The sequence below is a fragment of the Fusarium venenatum genome (assembly GCF_020744135.1).
Source record: "Fusarium venenatum strain MPI-CAGE-CH-0201 chromosome Unknown EDB82scaffold_2, whole genome shotgun sequence".
NCBI lineage: Eukaryota > Fungi > Ascomycota > Sordariomycetes > Hypocreales > Nectriaceae > Fusarium > Fusarium venenatum.
Window position 1 is genome coordinate 6426065 of NW_027072130.1, and position 16899 is coordinate 6442963.

Sequence of the window (16899 nt, forward strand, 5' to 3'; positions counted from 1 at the left end):
GGGCATGAGTCAAGTCAGCGTCAAGAGGCAACTTACAATGAGCTGTTTGGTGTACTGTAGACGCGCCAAGGTAGAGAAGTGTTTTTCTCCTGGAAGATGTTGTATTTCAGGCGACTCTTAAAATTCGAAGTTCTTCAAGGAACATATGTCACTTTTCTATTTAACCACGCACTTGGATCGTATGGGGACGTTTTGCCAACACCGACCAAAACAACCGCTGTACGGGTTTTTGGGTTTGATAGAACTCAGTGAATCAATTACAGCAAGTGGTTTCAGTCTCTAGCAAAGTCATCATAGTATGAAGTCCGCCCCCATCATGTGTGTCCGGTAAGGATGCTCAGGAGCCCTTCTCCCATAGGTCCCTTTGTGCAACTTGCGTCTCTTCATTGTTGGTTCACTTACACCCGCCAAGGCTGAGAAGACGGATGATCAATAATCCATTCCACGCAGCGCTTCATTGGCCGGGTGCTGACCATGGTAAATCACGCTGGTCGTCACTTATAAGACGCAGCCCTTCTTTTCGTTCGTCAGTACGAATCTTGCTTTCATAAATACCTTGCCCCTTTTGAAAGCATTGCCCCTTTTCATTTACGCCTGTTTTGCCTAAGATTATCATGACGTCTAACAACACAAACACCGTCTATGTCATTACTGGAGGTAACAGAGGCATAGGCCTTGGACTTGTCAGAGCTCTTGTCGCTCGTGCCCATTCCACTGTCTTTACGACTGTCCGCAGTGACAAGTCGCAGTCATCTCTTGAAGCTGCTCTTGAAGACGCCCCAAGAGGTGATGGCAGTACCATCTCCGTCGTCCAGTTGGACTTTTCCACTGCCCTCTCTCCTGAGTACATCAGGGCCGCCTTTGACGTTGATCGCGTCGACGTACTGATCAATAACGCCGCCTTCAGCCCCCCAAGTCACCCAGTACTTGAGATACCCACCAGTGATCTTCGATCGTCTTTTGAGATCAACACTATCGGTCCCCTTACCGTCACTCAGGGCCTTTGGCCGTACTTGCAGATGTCTTCTGCCCCTAAAGTTGTCAATGTCTCTTCATCAGTTGGATGTATTACTTTCCAGGAGGTTGTCGCTGGCGCATATGGGCCTAGTAAAGCCGCTTTAAACTGGCTTACGCAGGCTTTGCATGTGCAAAATGATGGTTTGGTTGCTTTTGCGCTTCACCCAGGCTTTGTGAGCACGGAGATGGGTGATGCGGCCGCGACGGAGTGGGGATTCCCTTTGGCCATGCTTGAGAGTGTCGAAAGATCTGTCAAGGACATGCTCGAGATAATTGATGGCGCTACTCGAGAGAAGACTTCGGGCAAGTTCGTCACGAACAAAGGCCAAGAGCTCCCTTGGTAAAGTTGTGTCAGAGGTCCGCTGCCCAAGGTTGTATGATCTAGTGGACAAACTACACAAATATTCGCCGGACAAACAAAGAAATAACTTAAAACTCTGTAGTTAGTCAGAAATGGCGAGAAATAGAACGTTTTAATCAGTCTATATCTTGCAGCCTTTCCTCCTAAGATGACATGATCTGCGTAGAGGCTACCTGAAATACTGGATTCTGCGTAAGTTGTAGATGTTTGGCGTTTACATGTGAACTGAAATACTCATACGACATGTTGTTTGTTTCAGATCAGGTGTATGAGTTATCTCTAAAGCAAGTCGTCAGTCAGGGAGATTGAGACCGAATTCGTGCTGTTGATGTTGCTTGGAGCTACTTAAGTTTTACCAAGTCAAATTGAGAGCAAGAGACTTTGGATCAACTAAATGACACGTATCATTTGCGTCAATGGCTCACGTTCGAAAGCAATGAAGTCTATTTGATGCCGTGAATCTTAAAATTAATCATCAGGGTGCGCCCTTATCAGATACCACCGTATTCCCTCCCCTTCAAGATGTCGATAATTGCCACTCGGATCAAAGTTGTGAACATTGAGGAAGATACCAAACATAACCCCGTGACTCCCCGAAAAGATTCCTTTGCTTTCTGTGTTCTTCTTTGGTCGGACAAACAGATTCCACAATGTGTATTGGCCGACCACTTGAGAAGGGTAGATCTCCTAGTCGATATCCATGATAGATGTTGTTGAAAAATGGTTGTTGTGTCGCCAACATTCGTCGTTGTCTGCTCCGCATGATTCGTCATAACGACTCCAGGTGGATGAGGGCTTTTCGTTCAGTATCCCTCTTCGGTTTTGGGTGGTTTTTTAGAGCGATGACGCCCCCGTTTGTCATAAGTACAGAAACGATGCACGATCAATAGGCAGGCGAAGGCCGTAAGGGCAATACCGATACGTATGCAACTGATTTCAAAAGTTTTGTTATTGAATTTGCTGAATGTGGTGCCCATAGTTTCTACTTGGACCCGTTGACGTATAAGTCAAGTCCAAGAATAAAGAAATGACGGTTGTGCGAAGTCGATATGCCAAAAATGACGGGAAGTTGAGTTTCGTAGTCTTTGTCTAACTTTACTACTTTGGATGGCACCTCCTCCTTTTATAACCGCATAGCCTTGTTACTTGTCCTCTTGCTGTGATACTTTTGTTAAATTTATACCTTTTTTAGAAACTTTATTATCGGAATACGTACCTTTTCGTGTTCCGTTGAAGCGTACTCGAACTCATTGACTCCTGACTGGATATCGGCATCTGGTTGGGGGTTCGGGCCATCTCACAGCCATTTTTCATATCTTCATGCCTGCTTTCAGCCTGTTTGTCCACTTCCGCAAGAAATAATACCCTATAATCGCTAGGGTAGCAAAGGCACAGATGAGCATGATGCATTGTGGTGTTATTTCCTTTTTCCAATGTGCCATGACTGGTATTCTTCTGATCGGTGAATGTGGTAGGTGAGGGAAAGTAGGTGTTTGTGAACGGAAATTTGATTGAAGACGTGGACACTATATTATCTAATCGGGGGTCATTCTGCTTTATATCTTATGTGTTCTGTACTTCAGCTTCCGGTGGCTGAGGCTTCTTTCTTTTCAGAGGAAGAGCTGGCCATGAAGCTGCATATTTCTCTGCCTTATCAAAGTTGCATCATCTTAACAGTGTGGATCCATATTGTTTTGACCAGTCAAGTAATCGCGTAAATTTACTTTTCAGCCTTCTTTTGACGCCACTTCCTGGTCCCCTAGACACCCGAACCCAAATACCAATCACGTTGTCGACCGACTCTCATTTTAACGCATATTTTCTGAGGGTAAACATCTCAACAGATTTAGCCCCTTCCCTCTTCTTCAATCCAGCCAATTATCTTTAGTTAAGGTTATTCGTCAGCAACGTCAGCGTACCCCATGTAACGTGGCATAGGTACGAAAAGCCGCATCCGCCTCTTGACAACTCCATCATTACAAAACTTCCATGTGGCCTACCTTCGTCCCTTGTCTTGACTTGAGGAGAAATAAAGGCACTTAACCCTTGAATATACTATCGTGAAGATGAACCAACAATCAACAAACACATCGTGCGCATTAAAGACGCAGTCACCTGATGTCGAGACCAACCATGATGTGCTTATAGAAGCCGAATATGCTTTGCAAGAAATGGTTTCCTCTTATCGAGAGTCAGATGACCCAATTAAAATTCCAGAGATAATTTCTCTGGCAAGACAGACGCTTGCAATCACTGTTGAAGGCACTGAAAAGCACCCAGTATGGCTGCATGCTCTTGCATGGTCTCTCTATCAAAGATACAAGCACATTGAACCTGACCAGAAATATGTTCAAGAGGCATCATCTCTCGAACGCCAAGCTATAGATGCATCACCCGTCGGCTCCGCAGATTTTGATAAGTACTCGTACTGGCTAGGACTACAATTGGGCGATCTCTTTTTCCACACTGAAGATATGTCTGACCTGAATGAATCAATTGTCTTGACAGAGTCTTCATTGCATAAGATGCGAGATGGAACCCCCAGCAAGGTTATACAACAGTTTAATCTTGGGGTACTACTGAAAGAGAAGTATGATCGAATAGGGAGTGAACAAGACTTCATCAATGCTTCAATGCATATAGAGCAAGCACTTGCCCTTGCCTCGGATCAACACCATGACCGTGCAATGTGGTATGAGACATTCGCCGAGCTGTACGATCTAAGGCACTTAAATCTTCGACTGTTGGATGATCTAGAGAAGGTCGTACAACTGCGACGAGAGTCCTTGTCCGTAATCACGAATAGCAATGAGTCAGCCAAATCATCTGCTATCAAACGAGATCAGGAGGCAGCAAAGCCGGCTCATCAGTTCAGTCTGGCGTTGTCTCTTGATGAGCTTTATGTTGAAAGAGGAATTCTGGCGGATCTACAGGAATCGATTTCGATGGTCAGAGAAGCAATAGCTCCTACTTCGGAGGATGACCCTGACTGGCTGATTCGCATACGATTTCTTTACCTCCGGCTACACTCGCTATATCTTGAAACGGGCATGCTCAAGGACCTTGAGGAGTGCATCAGTCTCAATAGAAAGTTTATTGAGAAGGGCGGAGAATCTCATCCTGACTGGCCTACACAACTCAACAATATTTCCGTCAACCTCATGGCTCTCTACGAAAGAACTGGGGACCCCACTGAAGTTGACGAGTCTGTCCGGTATGGCCTAGAAAGCCTGAGAGTGATGTCAGAGGATGAACCGGGTCTCCAACTAGTACTGAATAACCTGGCAACAGCACTCTCTGTTCGGTCTCGTATAACTGGCTCGCTGGTGGATCTCGATGATGCTATATTTTACGCTAGATCTGCCCTAAACGCAACAACGGAGGAAGACCCTGATCGGCACGTTCAACTCCATAACCTGGCTTCAGCGTTACTAAAGAAGTACAATCGGAGCTACGGGGATATCAGTCTTCTGGATGAAGCAATCAAAATGTCAAAAAAAGCACTCGGTTGTGTTTCAGATGATCATCCGGACATAGAGACATATCAGAATCGGCTTGCTTCAGCTCTCAGTTGCCGATATGATGCACTGAAGTCGGCGCAGGATCTCGAAGACAGCATACGGCTTAGCAGAAAGGTCGCTTACGCAATGACTAACAAATATACTGGACGATCAACTGCTAGGAGCACTTTCGCCATTCTACTACAGAAGCAGGTGAAGAGCGGTGGAGGCTCCCTAGATGATGTGAACGAAGCCATCGAAATCTCAAAAAAGGCTCTGGACCTCACACCTGACGACTCTCCATCCAGAACAGAGCACTGGACTACACTAGGTGGTTTACATGTCAGCAAGTTTACGTTATCGAAACTGCATAGTGATATGGAGAAAGCAGTCGGGTACTATCAAGCAGCAGTCACACATCCTACAGGTGATCCCTTGCGTCGCGTCATTGCTGCAACAGCTATAGTGGAGCTATGTCCTGAGTATGAGCAGTCATATGAAACAGGACTTGCAGCCCTAGATATGGTCCCTATGCTTGCTTCAGTGCGCTCGCTTGAAACAGCTGATAGGCAGTACTTGTTGGGCCATGCCGCAGGTCTCGCAGCCAATACAGCAGGAGCAGCTCTCAGGATCAAAAAGAAGCCTTCGGAAGCTCTTTCTATACTGGAACAGGGGCGTGGACTACTCGCTGCATCGTTGGATGAGATACGCACGGATATCCAGGACCTCCAGAAAGGATTCCCTGAGTTGGCAGATGAGTTCGTGAGGCTTCGAAGCGAGCTTGATTCTTCCAACAGCTCACTGTCAGATGAGAAGGACTTGCTGAATGGACGCCGTCGTCGTGATGCGGGCAAGGCTTTCGATGACCTACTTACCAATATTCGCCTGAAACCAGGATTTGAAGATTTTCTAGGGCCCTTGACAACTGATCAGATCTTTTCCGCTGCAATTCACGGTCCTGTGGTGGTGATTAACAGCAGTTGGATGGGCATCGAAGCTATTATCATACAAGAAGAGAGACTAACATCACTAGTTTTTACGAATTTGAATGATTATACTGCGATTTTTGACGTAGCCGAACATGATTATGGGAGTCCTGAGACACTCGAGTTACTTTGGAACTCATTTATGGATGCAATATTGAAGGCGTTGGGCTTTACAGAAACACCGTCAGAGGGACAGGAATGGCCTCATGTCTGGTGGATTCCCACTGGACACTTGAGTAGATTCCCCATACATGCTGCTGGACTTCATCTACAGAGATCTGAGGAGACGGTGATGGATCGGGTGATATCGTCCTACAGCCCATCTGTCAAGGCCTTGGTACATGGCCGTCGTCGTCATAAAGCACCCACAGGTCCAGCGAAGGCTCTTCTCGTCGCCATGGAGAAGACACAAAATCAGGCTCCCCTGCCAAAGGCCATGGAAGAAGTTGAGCTGGTCAGCAAGATTTGCAATAGTATGGGAGGAGTGAAATGTGTGATCGCTGGTTCGGACAAGCAAAATGCATTGGATCACTTGCGAAGTAGCAAGATCTTCCATTTTGCAGGGCACGGCTACACGGATAGCACCAATCCGTCAAAGAGTCATCTGTGCTTCGGCGATGTGAACGATCCCCTGACGGTAGCAAACCTGTTGGAGTTGGACCTTCATGAAGAGTCGCCGTTTCTCGCATATCTTTCGGCGTGCAGCACAGGGCGTGTTCAGGATGAGCAATTTATCGACGAAAGTATCCATCTCATCAGTGCCTGTCAATTGGCGGGGTTTAGACACATCGTCGGAACATTGTGGAGGGTACAGGACGAGCATTGTGTTGATGTTGCGCGTATCACATATGAAACCATCAAAGAAGAAGGGATGACCGATAATGCGGTATGCCGAGGGCTACACAGGGCCATGAGAGTGATGAGGGATGCTTGGCTGGAGAGTATGGACGAGGATGGCGGTTCAGTGTCTAGAAGTGTTCGGGGAGGTGAGAGAGAAGCTAGGGATATTATTTCTTGCGAAGACGATAGTACGGCTCCCGCTTACTGGGTGCCATATGTCCATTTCGGTGTATAAATGTTTTGTTTTCCTACAAAGGAGGTCATCGCAACATTGGCAGGGTGGGCTGAGAATGACCAGTCTGTTTCCGAATGCACCACGGCTGAGCTACAAACCTATGCATGACTCTGATACTACGTCCGTCGCCAACAAACGCGGTGTGCTGAACTGCTGAGCTTCACACTGATTTACGGCACGATAAACCGCAGCAGATCCACTCATGGCATTGAAATCGTACGAGACGTCAAATGCTACATTACAATCGATCCAGACCTCAATCTATTTGTAGTATTCGTAGGGGTATTCTAGGTTGTCGACGCCTAGTGGTTGTTAGCACAAGGAGAATGACTCTTTTCGGTTAAGCTCAATATAACTAACGGCATTGCTTTGCCGAAGAACAACTAGAACATGGGTATTTAATGATACGCGATTTAAGTTTCCGCTAAGAATAGGCAAATTGCTTTCAATCTGGGGTTCCAGTGTCTTGAATACGAAGTGCATAGTCCCCAGTGGAGGTTTGAGATTGGGTGACGAAAGACAAGATGCGACGCGTCTGGTAGGTAGCAGAAAAAAGGACCTCCTAGATAAGTCTTGGGGTATAAAAATAAGTAGTCTAAGAACTGTAGTCTAAGAAGCATAAAGTGACATACTAATTTCGTCTCTTTAGCCGTGCACTGGGAATGGCACTAAGGGGCGGCGGGGGTTCGGTAGTTTCGACTTTCTTTCCGTAGAACATGATTGGGATGGTTCGCCATTCCTGTGAGGGTTCATCAAGCCACTCTGCGCGAACTGCGAAATAAGAAGCAAACTCGAAGTTTTGGAAACGTCCAACTGTTGGAGCTCGGAGCCAAGCATTCTAGTGGAGATGATCATCATCCATGATCGTAAAAACAAGGTATCTTCGCTTTGAAATAAAAGTGCAGCTCCCCTTCCGTCAGGTCTGCTTGCCATAAGAGGTGACTAAGTTTTAGGATAAGAATAAATAGCCTAAGATCTATAGCCTAAATTATATAAAGTGGCTTCTCGGCGACACCAGAAACGTCGTAACACCTCTTACAGTTAGCTCTTCCTCTTCTTCGCTCCTATAGAGGTGCAGCTTCCTATATTGCTTTATGGCATTTAGAATGCGATTCTGCAAATTCCGAGGGACACATGAAGCGACATCATCATACGCATAACTGCACCGCAATATTACAGCTTTTGATGTTTCTGAGCCTTTGGGAAGCGGAGGGAATGTTGGTAGGAGGAGATGGGACATATCGATTTGCGAAGGGGAGGAGGAACATTAAACCTCTTTGATGTTTGCAGGAGAGGCCAAGGTGCATGAAGGAATGAGAGAGGTGTATGAATTAATGAGATAAGGAGAATGGTGCATTTGTGTGTAATGAATCACAGACAACCACAGACAACAACGCAAAGTAATCTACCTTTACAATAATATTCCTTACAACTACAATCTTTTCTTTTACTATAACCTAGAATAAGTGACGTTTTATCCTGTACCTTTGATTATGATGTTTCTTGATCTGTAGTGTCGCGTTCACTCGCAGTGTCGTGCTCGCTCCTTCCCAACTTGTCCGCCGTCCGCCATGTCGGACACACAGGCCACCGAGGCCACCCCCGACCTCAGTAACCCATCGCTCACCTGCCGTCTAAGGGAGTCCAGCAATTCGCAACAATGGCTCACATTTCGGAACCGCTGGCGCCTGCGGCTGAACAGCCTCTATTCGCCATTGATGAGAATACGGAGATAATTTGGCTCGAAAATATGCCCGAACCCCCTAAACTCGAGGAGGATGTCCATGAGACGTCTAACTGAGCACTTGGATTCTCAACGATGGCCCAAATTCCAGAACCGATGGCGCCGGCGGCTGGACAGCCTCTATTCACTATTGAAGAGAATACAGAGCTGATTTGGCCCGCCAATCCTCCCGACGCACCCGAGTTCAAAGAACAGGAACCCCCCGAGCAACCGGCTGCATCGATTGGCATCAGGGATGAATAGGCTGCGCGGCTAGGCATTACGCCGAGCCGCTGTATTCGCATCTACCCAAATCTGAGATTGATTGGGACTTATATGATGCCCCAACATCAGTCTGTCGTGTCGTCGGTCTGTCCTGTTATGGCGGAGATCAAAAGCGAGTCAACAGTCTCAAGAAGCATCTGAAGCGCAAGATGCATATTATAAGTCGCTCGCTTGTCTACTTCATGTCTTTTTACTGACACTGTTTTAGCACCATGACGCAATGTTAGCGCAACTTCAAGCACCAACCTTGCCGTTCTCAGCGTCATCAACAAACTCAACAAACCGGACAGCAGTTGCACAATTGTCGCCGCCATCATCTACAAAGAAGCAACAACTTGAACACACTGTTGAGAGCTCAGAACTTGTTGGCCATGATCTTGAATTGCCTCTCAAGCCGAGAGATGAAGCTTTGGAATGGTCAATGGTATTCAAGTACCCATTTTGGTTGGAGGTGCCAAACTCAGATGCGGATGAAGAATGAGTAATTAAGATAAGACTAATGGAATGAATACGGAGTTAGTATGGGAATGAGAACGGAAAGAGATCTGAGGATTAGAGTGGATGGCGAAAATACGGATGAATGGAAGAATATACCAAGTGTCATAATGAGAATGGTAATAAAAATTTCGCAAGAGTTCATAGTGATTACATATAAGATCTTTTAAAAGTATTGCGAAATTACCATTTTATTACAAATAAGGAGTATAGGTCTTAGACAAGCTTAGAATCGTAAGCGTGACTTCTGAAGTTTTCGATCTATGCTGGCAGATGAGTTCAAGATAGGAGCAAGCGAAACGGAAACTTTTTGTTAAACTCTACACTAAATCTTCAACTAGATTTTGCCATATTAAACAAACTACAACCAAGCATTACCGAACTCTCTATCCCTATTTTTTTTTCCGATGCTGAGTTTGTATATATGCTACTATATCAACCCTAAAAATAATTTACATGACATTAGCCCATTGCTGTCCCTTCTTTCGAGCCATCCAACTTCGTTTGAGACATACTGGTATACCTAGATAGAGATATAAAATAAAGCATTATATAATATAGATTCTACAGTGGGAATCCTGTTCCAATTTAGGGCGTCTCACAAAGTATATCTAAATCCTTCCCGACCCTCGCACAGGTACTTTCCTTCATCAGCCTGCTTATTATTGTGGCGGAGGACAAGCATAGTCAAAGCAGCAACAAGAACGGCTGCAACATTAATTGCCATGACGGCGACAATGCCCGGGAGGTAGTTGGGTGCATCTTGTTGGCCTGAGTCTGTTAGAAATATGGAAGGGATAAGCTTGGACAGAACTTACGAAACACCATGCTCGAGTAAATGCCACCAACGCCACTGACACTGATCAGAATACCAGTTGATACCGCACGTCGTGCATCACCAACAATATTGTTAGCCTGCCAAGCCAACGTTGTCACAACGAGCCCATTAGCACCAGCAACTCCGAGGAAGGTGCCGATATATCTGGGTGTGGGAGAGCTGAGGAATCCAGTCATACAAAGTCCAATAATGCCAACAAGACCCTGGAAGATAACAAAGGGTCCGCGCATTTGGAACTTGTCGGCGAGCCAGGAGATAGTCATAGCCTCCACAACGGCGAAGAGAGCTGGAGGAGTGCTAAGAATAAACGACAGCTCGAGAGAATACCCAAGGCCGCCCCGAAGGATGATAGGAAGGAAAAACAGGAAGGCGTATACTCCGACAGCACCAGCCATGTACATAAGAGAGTAGGCCCATGGTTTCCAATCAGCGGCAGTTGTTGCCAGAATCTTTATTGTCACCTTCTCGTGTTCTTCGGGGCCACGGTCCTCGGCCAACCGGGCCTTGACGAATGTGCGTTCCTCGGCGGTGAGGAACGTGTTTCTGTCCGAGTCAGGAAAGTCGACGATGATAAACCACGAACCGATACCAGCGATTACTGTGATGGCACCTTCGATGATGAAAATCCAGCGCCACCTATACTAATTAGTTGCAGGCCCTCTCAAATCGAGCCTGTGTGTACTGACCCTTTGTAATGATGATGTTTGGAGATTTGGATCAGACCGTAGGCAAGGATGTTGGCGAATGCCGATAATGCGGAGGCTGTGAGAAAGAAACCGGCCATACGTTTCTGCACCTCGTATCGCTTGTACCAAGAAGAGACAAGATAGACGCAGCCTAGGTGTTTAGTAAGGCAAGCACGATTGCTCTGAATAACAGACAACTTACCTGGGAAGAATCCGGCCTCAAAGACTCCAAGTAGCGCCCTGAGGATAGCAAGACCGATCCAATTGTGTAGAAAACCAATGCCCAAAGACACCAAGCCCCAAGCTACAGCAAGAAACGCAAGCCAATTGGCAGCACCAAGTTTATGAATGAAAGCATTGCTGGGAATTTCAAAGATAATGTAACCGATGAAAAATACCATCAGAGCGATAGAAACACGATTGCCTTGTGCAAGACCGAGGTCCTCGTCCATTCCTGAGATGCGGGCGACTGCAACGTTGGATCGATCAACAAGAGCGATGGTATAAAGGCATCCTAAGATTGGTAAGAGTCGAGAATCGATCTTTCGAAGAACTCTCTTCTCAAATTTGGCATCTTGTGTGGTTTCGGCGTTGTACTTGGAGTCTACTCGTTCTATCTGCTGTTTGTCTTCCTTCAACATGTCGATGTCATGTTCGTTGGCCATGGTGGATGTAAATGTATATGAAGTGGGTAGTATTGTCATCAAACAGTCATTTCTCAGATGGAATGCAGGGAATTTTTATACATTGCCAACTTTGACTAAAGTATCTGAGGTTGCATGATTCGAAAATCCAGAGTAACAAAGTTACTGCACTCTGCACTCTGCGAGGATGAACGCGATATCGGGACTGGCCATCGGCTATGGTCCATAGCCGATGGATGACAACTTTATTTAAGACATCTCCACCATAATGGACAAATAGGAACTTGGCCGTCATGCACTGTTCCGGTGGAAGAATGCGGGGTTGGCTGGTTGCTATTCCCAGTCTAGTAAGGGTTCGATGTCGAGGCTTTACGGCGGCCGGTAATACCCCAGATCTTGCCAGAGTCAGTACAATCGGACCTCACTGTTACACACAATGGAGCTGTCACGCATACGCCTGCAGCCAAGGGGCATGATTTCAGGCACGAACCGGGCACCCAATTCTGGCAGGCAAAGAAGTACCGCATGTCAACGTTGCAATAAACGAAGGACGAAATGTGATGGGTCTATCATTGGCGTCCCCTGCTCTGCCTGCCAAAAGAGCAACAATCACGACCAGTGCGCCCTCATACTGTCTAAACGTAGGAGGTACGTTATTACCAACCCGCAATGGCATTGTTCTGATTTTGTCTTGGTAGAGGGCCTGATGGACGCTACACATTGGAGCCTCCATCCAGTTCTGAATCACTTCGAAGCTCAGCTGATATCACCGTCGACAACGCAATGGACAACAGTATGCCCTTTCCACCTCAGAGTCGTGCGCAGGAAGCAAGAAGTGGATCTGAACGGGCCTCGTCCTCGGCCCAAGCTGTAAGCCCATCGTCACAGCTGACCGTACAGCCGAGTGTTGTTGGTGAAAGCTGGTATGCGTCCTATGTTATGAGAGGTTATACTCCCGGCCACAACAGTGTTCATCGACCAATCGGTGAATGCAATGAGACAGTCCAAGATGTTACATTCGCTACGAGAACGAATGAAGTGTCCAGTAACTTGTCACAGCCTCAAGATAAGCCTGGCTTGTCTGATCTTCCAAAGCCAGATATGGTTGATGCTCTGATTAAAGCGTATTTTGATCGGTTTCATACTTTCTGTCCAATTCTCAGCAAGAGGTTGTTCTTTACGTCCATACACGAAGGGAATGTATCTGGGACACTATTGAGAAGCATTCTTTTTGTTGCATCCTTGCACTGCGATCTAGAAGTTCTGCATCGTATGGGGCATAGCACTCGCTTGGATGCCAACCATGACTTGTTTACCAATGCGAGTACCTCTTTCGACATGGATAGAGACTCTACGAGACTCGACATGATACTGTCGTCCTACCTCTTACACTACTGGTTTGGAAACCCCACAGCCTACCGAGACTGCCACTGGTGGATTGCTGCTGCTATTCGATCTGCGCAGTGCACAGGCTATCATAGAAGTACAAGCAACAGCCAATTGTGTTCTGAGCAACGATCTCGATGGAAGCGGATATGGTGGTGTCTATATGTAAGTCCTTACCCAGGACAAGTAGCCTCAGCTGACCAAGCAGGTTCGTGACCGTCAAATTGCGATATCAACTGGCACACCCATGGTGATCAACGACATGGATTACGACGTTGAAGAACTTGTTGTGGAAGACCTGGTTGATGAGAGCGCGGAGACAGCTCAGTACATCGTCGCGCAGGTCAAACTGAACAAAGCAGGCAAGCTGCCCCATACCTCCAGTGTTGACATCTTGCTGACTTTATAGTGGCCCAAATGTACTTCGCGCATTGCTCACCCTTGCGGCTTCCTCTAAGTAAGGACTTGGCAGTTTGTCAAGAGGCCATTCAGGACATTCAGACAACCTTACAATCATGGTTCGATGAGTGTCCGGCACTAAACTTCTCCAACGGGAATCATCATTTAAGTTTAACGCTTCAAGTCTGTTACCAGTAGGTATTCTGTTATTTCGAATTGCCTCCTACTTAATTCACCTTCCAGTTACTACGCTATAAACCTGTATCAGAGGCTACAAAGACAGTGCAGTAAGTCTAGAGAGACAAAGCTCGTCGTTGACGCCGCAACACAAATATTCAACCTAGTGGAGAACTCCTTATTATACTGGACTCCAGAACATTTCCCCATGATTTAGTAAGTCTGCTTGAATCTTGGCATTCTATTGCTAACTCATTCGTAGTGTATCCGCTCTGTTCTCAGCCATGATGGCTCTTGCGGTGGATGGAAGTAGCACAGCGCCCAGAAGTGACCAAATGTTTGTCAAAATTCGCCGTGGCCTGCTTGCTCTCAAGCAATTTGAACAAGTCTATAATCTTGCACGCTGGATTAGGAATTTCTTCATGGATATCTTGAATCAATCTGAGACAGGAGGGGGCAGCCGAGGGGATGGTCAACCAGTGAGCCCACATGGTAATGAGAATACGACCGAGATGCAAGCCCCAGAAGAATTGGCAGGGCATTCTCACAGCCAGGAGGAACCAGCCCAGGTATTGGCAGGCGCACCATCACAAGAGGGTGAGCCCGTGTTCGTCATGTCTGATTTGACTCTCGGAAACACCACATTCATGCTTGGACAAGACTCCAGTGATGCCAGCGTGGACGGGGGAGGTTTCTGGCCAATGTATTTGGCCAACGGAGTCTTTTCTAACACAAGTTCTGGAGATGCCATGGACTTTCCACAGCCAGACTCGACTCAGTATCAAGCCATGTACTTCCTGGCCGATCTAGGAATAGCCAATGTTGGTTCTGAGCCTGTTTATGAGGGATGACATGCCAGACACATACGGCTAAGGCATTGTAGTCATAGGACCTCAATCAACGATCAATCATATAGACATGGTTTAGCGGTTGATCTGAATCCCTGTAGAGAATCACAATCGGACTGCGGTTCTAGGCGCTCGGTTTGCTTGATCGTCCGGGGGAAGTGTCTGATGCTCACATCATGTAGTGGGTAGTAGAAAAGTTGGCTTCTAAGTCTTAGGGTACAGAAATAAGTGGCCTAAGAAGCGTGATTTAAGTAACATAAACTGGCATACTGATTTCGTCTCTTATGCTTCTAGCGGCCAACTTTTCTGGTACCCGATAACTATAACGCGGGGTAGATCTGGCTAGTAGTCACTTGGTGATTCGGATGCCAAGCCCGTTCAGGCCGTCATCCATAGCCGAAGGCTCATAGTGTATGACCGTAAGAGGAAATTCGTAGACACCATAGCCGATGTCACCAGCTCCACATAAACTTCATCAACTATGAGATTCAGATATACAAAAAGAAGACCGTGATCTAATGAGAAACAGACGCAAGACCTCTGTCCGTACATATTTATTTATCTTTTCTCTAGCCGACTACTCAGTCTCGGTAGATATCTTCTTCTTCGCTGATCATGTCTGTTGCGTTGAAAGCCTTACGAGGCGCAAGGGCAGGACCTTCTACAGCAATACGCCTACTAAGTCACCAATCCAGATCACGATCAAATACGTTAGCTTCACCAGCGCCATCATATAGGAATGGTTCAGGTAACCGAACGAGTAGGCTTATGACACTTTTTGTTAAATGTTTATCAAGTTATTTACTTATCTGCAACAGGGGCGTACATCGCCGGACTTGCAGTAATCGGTGTTGCTGCTTGTGTATCTACCACCATTGACTGGTCGGAGAAAACACGGTCATTATCTACACAGCCACTCGCCAGCACGCCCAAGATACAACACGACATCACGGTAGCTAACATTAGAGCTGCAACTGAAGAGTTTGCAGCGTTGTTAGGTGCCGAAAACGTATCCACAGACCAAGCAGACCTCATCAGCCATTCCGGATCGGACTACCAATCTTATGCTTGGACTGAAGAACAAGCCATTTGTTCAAATGTCATTGTCTATCCAGAAACAACTGAGCAAGTCTCAGAGTTGATGAAGATTTGCTCCCGACGCCGGCTGCCAGTGACACCTTACTCCGGTGGCACTTCCATCGAGGGCCAATACATTCCTCATTTTCAGGGGATTTGTGTTGACTTTGGTCGAATGAGTAGCATTGTGGAGCTCAATAAAGATGATTTGGATTGTGTTGTGCAGCCAGGTATTGGCTGGATGGACTTGAATGAAGAGCTTGCAACACATGGCCTCTTCTTCCCACCAGATCCAGGCCCAGGTGCCATGATCGGGGGAATGGTCGGAACAGGTTGTTCTGGTACTAACGCCGCGGCGTATGGTACTATGAAGGACTGGGTCTTATCGTTAACCGTGGTCCTCGCCGACGGTACGATCATCAAAACTCGCCAAAGGGCAAGAAAGTCAAGTGCAGGCTACGATTTGACAAGGACATTTATCGGAAGCGAGGGAACATTGGGTCTGATCACTGAGGCGACGCTCAAGCTCGCTGTCAAGCCTCCTTGTGAAGCGGTGGCCGTATGCACATTTCCATCGTTACGCGATGCCGCGTCTGCAGTGCGAGATGTGTTATCTGCAGGTATTCATGTCGCTGCTGTTGAGATCCTGGATGATGTTCAGATGAAAAGCATCAACGAATCTGCTTTGACCAGCATTAAATGGAAAGAAGAGCCAACTCTGTTCTTCAAGTTTACCGGCAGTGATGATTTCATCGTCCAACATCTCGCCAAAAAGGTTGGAGTTATCACAAAAAAGAATCGCAGCACAGCATACACCTTCGCGTCAGACGAAACAGAGCGAAACGAGCTGTGGTCGGCGAGGAAGAACGCGCTTTGGAGCATGCTTGCCATGAGAAAATCACCAACAGATAAGGTCTGGACAACCGACGTGGCAGTACCGATGAGTAGACTCCCAGACATCATCGACTTTGCCAAGGATGACATTGAGAAGTCAGGCTTGCTCGGATCCATTGTCGGGCATGTTGGTGATGGCAACTTCCATACACTACTATTATTTCCTGAAGACAAGCGACAAGTGGCTGAAGACATCGTTCACCGAATGGTTGATAAGGCGATAGAGATGAAAGGGACGGCTACGGGTGAGCATGGCGTCGGGCTTGTTAAGCGAGATTATCTGGAAAAGGAACTGGGCAAAGAAACTGTGGATATGATGCGTTCAGTAAGTTTTCCCCCTTTATTACTGACGTCATGTGACTAACGCTGGGATCGTAGATGAAGAATGCGTTTGACCCAATGTGCATATTAAACTGCGACAAGGTGATTCGCATGCAAGCTGCATCATGAATAATATAATTAGTCTTATCTAGGCATCCTTTGTAGGCCATAAGAAGATTTCTCACAA

General features: G+C 46.7%; 4 protein-coding genes across 4 annotated transcripts; 3 read left to right on the top strand and 1 right to left on the bottom strand.

Annotated features, from left to right (window-relative positions):
- Positions 1-522: 522 nt before the first annotated feature.
- On the top strand, positions 523-1522 carry EDB82DRAFT_500131 (uncharacterized protein). Its single transcript, XM_025735472.2, has one exon. The coding sequence runs from the start codon at positions 615-617 to the stop codon at positions 1359-1361; it is 747 nt and encodes a 248-aa protein (XP_025586176.1). The 5' UTR covers positions 523-614; the 3' UTR covers positions 1362-1522.
- A 1733-nt stretch (positions 1523-3255) lies between these two features.
- Positions 3256-7270, top strand: EDB82DRAFT_500133 (CHAT domain-containing protein). Its single transcript, XM_025735473.2, has one exon. The coding sequence runs from the start codon at positions 3445-3447 to the stop codon at positions 6937-6939; it is 3495 nt and encodes a 1164-aa protein (XP_025586177.1). The 5' UTR covers positions 3256-3444; the 3' UTR covers positions 6940-7270.
- Positions 7271-9739: 2469 nt separating this feature from the next.
- EDB82DRAFT_500134 (major facilitator superfamily domain-containing protein) lies at positions 9740-11806 on the bottom strand. Its single transcript, XM_025735476.2, has 4 exons — positions 11169-11806; positions 10967-11117; positions 10261-10916; positions 9740-10213 (listed from the first exon to the last, which is right to left on the bottom strand). The coding sequence occupies exons 1-4, from the start codon at positions 11668-11670 to the stop codon at positions 10041-10043; spliced, it is 1482 nt and encodes a 493-aa protein (XP_025586179.2). The 5' UTR covers positions 11671-11806; the 3' UTR covers positions 9740-10040.
- A 110-nt stretch (positions 11807-11916) lies between these two features.
- Positions 11917-16897, top strand: EDB82DRAFT_536795 (uncharacterized protein). The gene is made up of 8 exons (XM_065609287.1): positions 11917-12258; positions 12309-13161; positions 13205-13358; positions 13406-13589; positions 13639-13788; positions 13835-14397; positions 15239-16716; positions 16770-16897. The coding sequence occupies exons 1-8, from the start codon at positions 12047-12049 to the stop codon at positions 16839-16841; spliced, it is 3666 nt and encodes a 1221-aa protein (XP_065464916.1). The 5' UTR covers positions 11917-12046; the 3' UTR covers positions 16842-16897.
- Positions 16898-16899: the final 2 nt, after the last annotated feature.

What these genes read in the sequence shown, in the direction of transcription:
- EDB82DRAFT_500131 (XM_025735472.2), top strand. Translation starts at nt 615, where the DNA reads ATGACGTCTAACAACACAAACACCGTCTATGTCATTACTGGAGGTAAC.
- EDB82DRAFT_500133 (XM_025735473.2), top strand. Translation starts at nt 3,445, where the DNA reads ATGAACCAACAATCAACAAACACATCGTGCGCATTAAAGACGCAGTCA.
- EDB82DRAFT_500134 (XM_025735476.2), bottom strand. Translation starts at nt 11,670, where the DNA reads ATGACAATACTACCCACTTCATATACATTTACATCCACCATGGCCAAC. An exon ending in AAACATCATCATTACAAAGG is followed by an intron (nt 10,917 to 10,966) that starts GTCAGTACACAC and finishes TAATTAGTATAG; the next exon opens with GTGGCGCTGGATTTTCATCA. An exon ending in TTACTCGAGCATGGTGTTTC is followed by an intron (nt 10,214 to 10,260) that starts GTAAGTTCTGTC and finishes TAACAGACTCAG; the next exon opens with GCCAACAAGATGCACCCAAC.
- EDB82DRAFT_536795 (XM_065609287.1), top strand. Translation starts at nt 12,047, where the DNA reads ATGGAGCTGTCACGCATACGCCTGCAGCCAAGGGGCATGATTTCAGGC. An exon ending in GGTCAAACTGAACAAAGCAG is followed by an intron (nt 13,359 to 13,405) that starts GCAAGCTGCCCC and finishes CTGACTTTATAG; the next exon opens with TGGCCCAAATGTACTTCGCG. An exon ending in TCTAGGAATAGCCAATGTTG is followed by an intron (nt 14,398 to 15,238) that starts GTTCTGAGCCTG and finishes TATCTGCAACAG; the next exon opens with GGGCGTACATCGCCGGACTT.